Below are 7,983 nucleotides of genomic sequence, written 5' to 3'. Positions count from 1 at the left end.
CAGATAGTTTTTGTGTGTCGTTACGTTACATCTGGCTACCTGAATGCATAGCGTCAATAACTTGATGGTCTGAATCACTTGAGCCCCATATGTCTTATTCTGTGTATGACCAAACGACAGAGGGGCGGAGTTAACGACGTGAGATGATGCAAATGTCCGCAGATTGACATCGGCCAATCAATATAGAAGAGTAGCTATTGTTAAATATCATGATCCCCAATCAACGCACGCCCATCTTGCAACCCTTGGGTAACTACAGGAAGCCATTGTGATTATATCACGCTGACCAATCAATGGGCCTTGCAAACCACCAAAGTATCAATGGATTACTTGGTGGACGCGCATTGCCTATCTTAATACCTATACACCACCCACATAAATACGAATTAAACACCAATGCTTGTCATTCTGATTTCACAAAACGACTAGGACACATGTGATTTTATTTTCTATGTTCATTCCATGAGTAACCTGAACAACCAGAACAAATTTCATTGATAAGTCTAAATTTATCATTTGCTGAGCAAGTTATTTCAATTTTTGGATTTTAATTAAAACATTCATCATGGCTGACTTAGCACCAATTGTACAGGAAGCTGGTCCTAGTACATATCAAGATATTAATCAACAAGTGCCTGATCGGTAAGTACAAAGATTAAATATCTATGTATTCAACGTGTGAAATTATGTATATTTTTTCTTGGCCATTAGATGGCCACTTTAGAGTAAATCTATAAAAACTTGATCTTTTTCTATAGCGCATTATCTACTTAACGTGCACAAAGCGCTTTACAAAGTATCCCTGACCAAAAGCAAGACGTAACATGGAGAACGAGACAAAAGGCCTATTAGGCGATGTTGTATATTTTTTTCGAAAAGAGGCAAAACTATTAATGGCTAAGTACTCATTTTACACCTGAGTATGGTAAGAAAATGTGAGTAAAGTACCTTTTCCATGGACTCAATTATGCGCCGAACAAGCCTCGAACCCAGGACCTTCCGATCCCAAAGGGAGTGTCATACTACAAGAACATATTATAGTCGCACATCAAACATGAATGAAATGAATCAAAGTAAAAAATCATCAAGATCATTTTAAGTTCTAGTTAGATGTTTTTATTATTGGTAAACCTTTTTTTTTTTTTAAAATATTGATTTGGAAAAAGACGTTTATTTCTTATTTCCAACAAAAGATTTGATTGAATGTACAAAAATAAATGAAAGAAATTTGATTCTTTAGTTGATTCTTTTAGAAATGTATTTGACTTAATTGACTTGGCGCCTTTCGCACCTAGTTGTCTGATTGGGTCGCCTCGGATGCTTCTTTTGTTTGCTGTATAAATGTCCCTCCACTTGTCATGGGCTTCTGTCAAATTTCTTAGGGACTTAAGGTCTTCTTTTGTTTGTAGTTTTAATTAAAGGTGTTTAAGGTCCCTGTTCAGTACTGTGTAGATTGTTCTTGGTAGTCTCCATTTATATTTACCCTGTCCAATTGTTGTGGAAAATGCGTTCATGGATTTATTTACTGGTTCATTGTCCATTCTCAGTATACGGCCGAAAGATCATTTATTCACTACTTAATATTTAATCTTAGATTGTTTATTTTTTTATTCTAAGTCTTGTTGAACAACTGAATAGATGATCATTATGTTGAATTATCCTGTTATATCATCATCATTTATCGTTGTGAGATTATAATATGCTATAATTTTAATAAAGGATTGAAAAAGTGTAAAATATACATCTTATCTTAAGTGAATAGTTATACGTCTGGAAATGATAAAAGAATTTTACGATTGCAGTCGATTAAATTTCTGGTTGTGGTGTTTTTGCCAAAATATCTATCTCATGTCCAAGGTCTAAGCTTCTGTCAGTAAACCATCGGAATAGACTTTCTATCTTATGTCAGAGGTCTAAGCTTCTGTCAGTAAACCATCGGAATAGACTTTCTATCTTATGTCCAAGGTCTAAGCTTCTGTCAGTAAACCATCGGAATAGACTCTCTATCTTATGTCCAAGGTCTAAGCTTCTGTCAGTAAACCATCGGAATAGACTTTCTATCTTATGTCAAAGGTCTAAGCTTCTGTCAGTGAACCACCGGAATACACTTTCTATAATTATTTTTCTTGCCTTATTGGAGTTGGATATTGATTCTGATGCCCTTCTATTGTCATGAAATATTGCATTTCACAATGTAACGTATTATAACCAGATACTCATTCATATCAGAGTCAAGTGAATTGTGTATGTAAAGTGCCGAACATATTTTGAAGCATTTGGTCGTATAAAAGAGCTTAAATGTCACCCACCACCTCAAAACGGTACTATGTCGATGTTGATCAGATGTTGATAATTTATACAAGTCAAACTTAATAAAATTAAGTAAAATCCCACAACCCTTATTGAGGAGAAGGGATGTAGTATTTCTTTTTTTTTTTAACCAACATATTGTACATATAAATTGGTCATATTTACTCCCACTTGATACAAGTTATATAGTTATGGGGGTGGCTTTGTAGTTAAGTGGTACGGTTTCTCGTCTTTTCACAAAGCTCAAGCGATATTTAGCGTGGTCAGTGTCTGGATGGTTTACAATGATCGTTAAAAATTCTGGTCCTTTGAAAAGCAATTTAACACATGTTACCACTCGACTCAGGCTATGTGGTCTAGTGGTATGACACTCGCTTTGGGATTGGAAGGTCCTGGGTTCGAGCCTCGCTCGGCGCATAGTTGAGTCCTAGGAAAAGACTCCTTACTCACATTCTCTCACCGTATTCAGATGTAAAATGAGTACCTGGTCGTCAACGGCGTTGTCTCTGTCGGAAATAAATTGTAATATCGCCTAACAGGCTTTGTAAAACGCTTTGAGCACATTTAGTGGATATTGAAAGAGTGTTAGTATATAAATGACGCAGAACAGGTGATTGGTATTGAATAAATATAAATATAGATCCATATGCCACACTGGGGAAATAAACTAAACTCTCCTCCTCCTCTTCCTCCTCCTCCTCCTCCTCCTCCTCCTGCTGCTGCTGCTGTTGCTGCTTTCCTCTTTATCCTCTTAAAATAATTTCCTCGCCCTCATCAACTAATACCTATAATTTAAAAAAAAACTCATTAAAATGTATTTTACTTTTCCTTCTTCCCTATCACATCCTCCTCCTTTTTCTTCGACAGGCCTATGATGTTAGCTCCATTAGTGATATCATCATCATCATCATTGCCTTTTTCACCCTGGGTCAGGGTATAGGCCACAGACAAACAGTTTCCATCCTTCTCTATCCTGAGCCAACTTTTTTATCTCATTCCAGGTCTTACCACTTCTCTGTATATCAGCTTCTTTAATTCTTCTCCATGTTCCTCGTGGCCTTCCCCTTGATCTTCTACCCTGAGGGTTCCAGTCCAATACTTTCTTTGTTATAGTTGAGTCATTCTTTCTAAGCGTGTGTCCAATCCACCTCCATCGTCTTCTTCCTATTTCCTCTCCCACTGGTTTCTGCTGTGTTCTTTTCCATACTTCTTCATTTTTTATTCTATCCATCCATTTTATTCTGAGTAGCTTACGCATGCACCTGTTTACGAAAATCTGTACCCTCCTTATACATGCCTGTGATGCGTTCCAAGTTTCACATCCATACAGTAGGACAGACTTCACGTTTGAGTTGAAAAGTCTTAGCTTTAGTCGAAGGGAAATATCTTTAGTTCTCCAAACTCTGTTCAAAGATGTGAATGCAGCCTGTGCCTTTCCTATTCGTGCTTTCACCTCTGCTTCCGTGCCTCCATCCTTGTCAATTATACTTCCGAGATAGCAGAAAGTGTCTATATCTTCGAGTTCCTGATCTTTTACTTTGATCTGCTCCCTTTGACGCGTACCTATCCTCAAGACCTTTGACTTTGCAGGGTGAATTCTTAGACCAATTGATTCCGAGAGGCTGTTTATAATTGTGGTTTTTGCTTGCATCTGGTCCTGGGTGTGGGACAAAAGAGCCAGATCATCTGCAAAATCCAGATCATCCAACTGTGTCCAGGGGGTCCACTGTATCCCATTTCTTCTCCCTTTGGAGGTTTCCTTCATTAGCCAATCAATGGCAAGAATGAACAGGAATGGAGAGAGCAAGCATCCCTGCTTGACACCAGTCTTAATTTCAAAGCTGTCAGTAAGCTGATCTTCATGTACAACCCTGCAACTTGATCCTTCATACATTTCCTTAATGAGGTTTACTATCTTTTCAGGGAGTCCATAATGTGCCAGAATTTTCCACAATGTTTCTCTGTCAATACTGTCGAAAGCCTTCTCGTAATCCAGGAAGTTGACAATAAGAGGAGAGTTCCATTCTATAGACTGTTCCACTATGACTCGCAGAGAGGCAATCTGGTCGGTGGTTGAACGGTTTTTCCGAAAACCTGCCTGTTCGTCCCGCAGTTTAGCATCTGTTGCATTCTTAATTCTCTCTAAAATAATTCGGTTGAAAACCTTTCCTGGGATAGAAAGAAGAGTGATGCCTCGATAATTATTACAATTACTGAGGTCCCCTTTCTTTGGAAGCTTGATAAGATGTCCTTCCTTCCAATCCTTTGGGAATATCCCGTCATTCCAGATTCTCTCAAATAGTGGGTGCAGGGCCTCAGCATTTCTTTCCGCATCAACTTTTAGAGCCTCCGGTGGAATCTGGTCTGGTCCAGCAGCTTTCCCCTTTTCATCTTATTAATGGCACCCACAATCTCTGCTATCGATGGTGGATCACAGCTAATTGGTAGCTCAATCCTTGCAGGCAAAATTTCTGGCTGGTTGTCTGGTGGTGGTCTGTTCAGAAGGCAGTTGAAATGTTCCCTCCATCGTTCAGATTGAGCCTCTTTTCCAAAAATAGTTTTCCCATCTTTGTCTTTGACTGGTATCTCTGGTTTCCCATATTTTCCAGCAAGTGTCTTGGTAGTTTGATAAAGGATCCTCATGTGTCCTCCAGTCGCTGCTGCTTCTGCTTTCTCTGCAAGTCTGTTCATGAATGCTTCCTTGTCTTTCTTCACAGATCTTTTGACTTCCTTAGCTATGGCTCGATACTGCTCTTGTGCATCCAGTCTTGAAGCCCTTGTTCGGCTTACATTCACTTGTTCCTTCCTTGTTCTCCTCTTTTCAATAAGGTCCAAGGTGGTTGGACTTATCCATTCTTTATGTTCCGATTTCTTTACCCCCAATACCTCGTGGCAAGTTGTTATGTAGACTTCCTTGATCTTTGCCCAATGTGACTCTACATCTATGTCCTCCTCGAGCTCAGTAAGAGGTTGGAATCTATTACTCAATTGTAGTTTGAATTCCTCATTCTTTTCCCCATCAAGTCCATTCACCTCGAATTTTTTTCTTGTATGTGATCTGGCCCCGTGTTTTCTGAGTCGGAGCTTAAGCTTTGCCAATAGCAGGTGGTGGTCTGATCCAACATCTGCCCCTCTCCGTACCGTCACATCTTCCAATGAACATCTGAATCTACGAGAGATACAAAAATGATCAATCTGATTCTCTGTCACACCATCTGGTGAGACCCAAGTTGCTTTTTGGATCCTCTTATGGGGGAACACTGATCCTCCAATCACCAAACTGTTGAATGCACAGAAATTTGCAAATCGCTCACCATTATCGTTTATTTCTCCCATGCCATGACGTCCCATGATACCTTCATAACCTACGTTATCCTGTCCCACTTTTGCATTAGCATCTCCCATCAATATGTTGACGTCTTTCCTTGGCAACTTGTCAATGACTTGTTGTAGCAGACTATAAAATGTATCTTTGTCCTCATCTGTTGCATCGTTTGTTGGGGCATAGATCTGTACAATGTTCATGCTGATCTTCTTACTCCGTGTTGTAAAGGACGCCATGATGATCCTTTCTCCGTGTTGTTCCCATCCTCTCAGTGACTTCTGGGCAAACTTGCTTAGAATTATTCCTACTCCCTGTGTATGAATCCTGTCCCCTCTCCCTGAATATAAAATCTTCTCCCCAGACTTGAGGTGTTTCTGTCCGGATTGTATCCAGTGGGTTTCGCTTACTCCAAGTATATGCAGCCTGTATCTTCTCATCTCAGTCACAACTTGAGAGCTTTTTCCTGCTTCATACATGGTGCGAACGTTCCACGACGCAATTCGAAGCTGCTTGTTTGGCGAAGACGTCATCGGGTCAGCAGAGTCCTTTCGGCTTTGTCTGTTGTCCTTCATAAATTCTGTAATTCCAGAAACTCTTCGGTCGCCCAAGCTTAAAAAAGGATTTGGTTTGTCTGTCTGCGTTTCTGTAACGATTTGAGTTTAACGGAAAGGGGTGTTAACCCTTTGCCAACCCCCAACCTGGAGGACCAGGTGACTCGAAGATGGGAGAATCACACACCATTAGTCGCCTTTTACGACACGCAGGCTTGGCGTTGGGCTATTCTTGACCCTCTCAGTTGAGGGACCCCGGACACCACACGGGGTCCATTAGTGATATGCTGTATGTAAATAATGTCATAGTGAAGCCAGGATAATGTAGTTTCTGATACATTGTCACATAATATAACAAATTATCACTTGATATATTTATGGAGATGTTGTAATTTAGTTGCTTTCTTGTATTTGAGTTCATAGAAATTTGAAAATAATTGAATGTGTGGACAATGGAAGGAAAACGAATCAAGTGTTCAGTGTCCAGATTACGATTAAGGTTATGTTCTTGTGTAAGACATTTAGTGCATTATGTTCCTTTGATTAACGCAGGTGTCATGTATCTGACTATAGACACTGGGAGTATTAAAATAGTGTTTGTACCTACAAATAGTATGCCTGATATACGACTTGATCTGTTTAGAAAGATCTGTTTAGAAAGAGAAGTTGATTCTATAATATGGGTTTCTTGGAGGAATACATAATTGTGACCCTCCGTCTCAAAACGGTATTATGTCGGATGATTCAGCCCCCAAAAAGTGAATTTAGAGATAGAATGATGAGAAATTGGACCTTAGAAATTTTTGTAAAGCAAGAAATGGTATTTATACTCCAGCATAACGTACAGAGATTAAACCCAAGTTTGATATTTGTGGTAAAGAATTCAATTTCCCTAACCGAGTGGATCCCGACATAATACCGTTTTGACACGGAGGGTCACAATTCAGTTTAATACATTTATCATCGTAAATCCAAAATAACGCGCTTTATAGTATTTCTTTCTCGCTCCTCCTCCTCCTCCTCCCCCTTCTCCTCATCCACCTCCTCCTCTTCCAACATCTTCCACCTCCTCCTCCTCTTCCTCCTTTCTCCATTTCTCTATTTATCTATCTCGTAATGTTTACGTTTTCCCCTCTTTTATCGTTCCAGGAGGATGGGAGATGAAGACACTAAAAATCCCAACCCTCTTCCCATCGTCTCACCGCCCAGAGCTTTTGACAGGCAAAGTCGGAGGAGAAGGCGCAACAGTCACGACGAGAGTTCCTATGGGCCAATCCTGAGCGCACCTTCAGCCCCCAAACGACACAGGCTCCTCAAAAGATCAACTGAGGACAAGAAGGTGTCCTTTAGTAAGAAAAACCTGACAGGTGTATTTAAAGACATGAGTGTGGAGAGACGGGCTCCAGCTCACCCACCTGTGAAAGTAGTAATTCAGATGGAGGATCAACACGGAGTCGATGATCGAATGATTGCAGCAATCGATTCGCTTTTGGAGGCGCGTCTGTGATGGTTCGAGGGTAGCGAAATTAAATGAACAGAAAAAAAGACCAAAATAAAAAAATAAAAAAAAAAAAAAACAAACAAAACAAAACAACAAAAACAATCCCAACTAGCAAGGAGATTAACAACAAAAGGGAAAATAATGGATCAGGCATGCACACAGGTGTGTACAGCATAACATAGTACGAGTACTACCCTCCCACGCAACAATGTCAATAAAGTGTCTAATCTTTTTATTTTGTTGGTCATATTTGGTTATTTGACGGGAAGGGAGGGGACGGGAGTGGAGGTGTGCTG

The 7,983-nt window shown here is 39.9% G+C and overlaps 1 protein-coding gene across 1 annotated transcript; it reads left to right on the top strand.

The window, feature by feature from the left end:
- The first annotated feature begins 276 nt into the window (after window positions 1–276).
- LOC144968229 (uncharacterized) lies at window positions 277–7,754 on the top strand. The gene is made up of 2 exons (XM_078906369.1): window positions 277–642; window positions 7,336–7,754. Exons 1-2 carry the CDS (start codon window positions 566–568, stop codon window positions 7,691–7,693), a joined length of 435 nt encoding a protein of 144 aa, XP_078762495.1. The 5' UTR covers window positions 277–565; the 3' UTR covers window positions 7,694–7,754.
- Window positions 7,755–7,983: the final 229 nt, after the last annotated feature.

This window comes from Berghia stephanieae, chromosome 3 (assembly GCF_034508935.2).
Source record: "Berghia stephanieae isolate SIO BIC M18660-M18661 chromosome 3, UCSD_Bste_1.3, whole genome shotgun sequence".
Classification (NCBI taxonomy): domain Eukaryota; kingdom Metazoa; phylum Mollusca; class Gastropoda; order Nudibranchia; family Aeolidiidae; genus Berghia; species Berghia stephanieae.
Note: the sequence above shows the minus strand (reverse complement) of the source record. Positions and strands in the feature narration are given on the sequence as shown.

What these genes read in the sequence shown, in the direction of transcription:
- LOC144968229 (XM_078906369.1), top strand. Translation starts at nt 566, where the DNA reads ATGGCTGACTTAGCACCAATTGTACAGGAAGCTGGTCCTAGTACATAT. An exon ending in AATCAACAAGTGCCTGATCG is followed by an intron (nt 643 to 7,335) that starts GTAAGTACAAAG and finishes TTATCGTTCCAG; the next exon opens with GAGGATGGGAGATGAAGACA.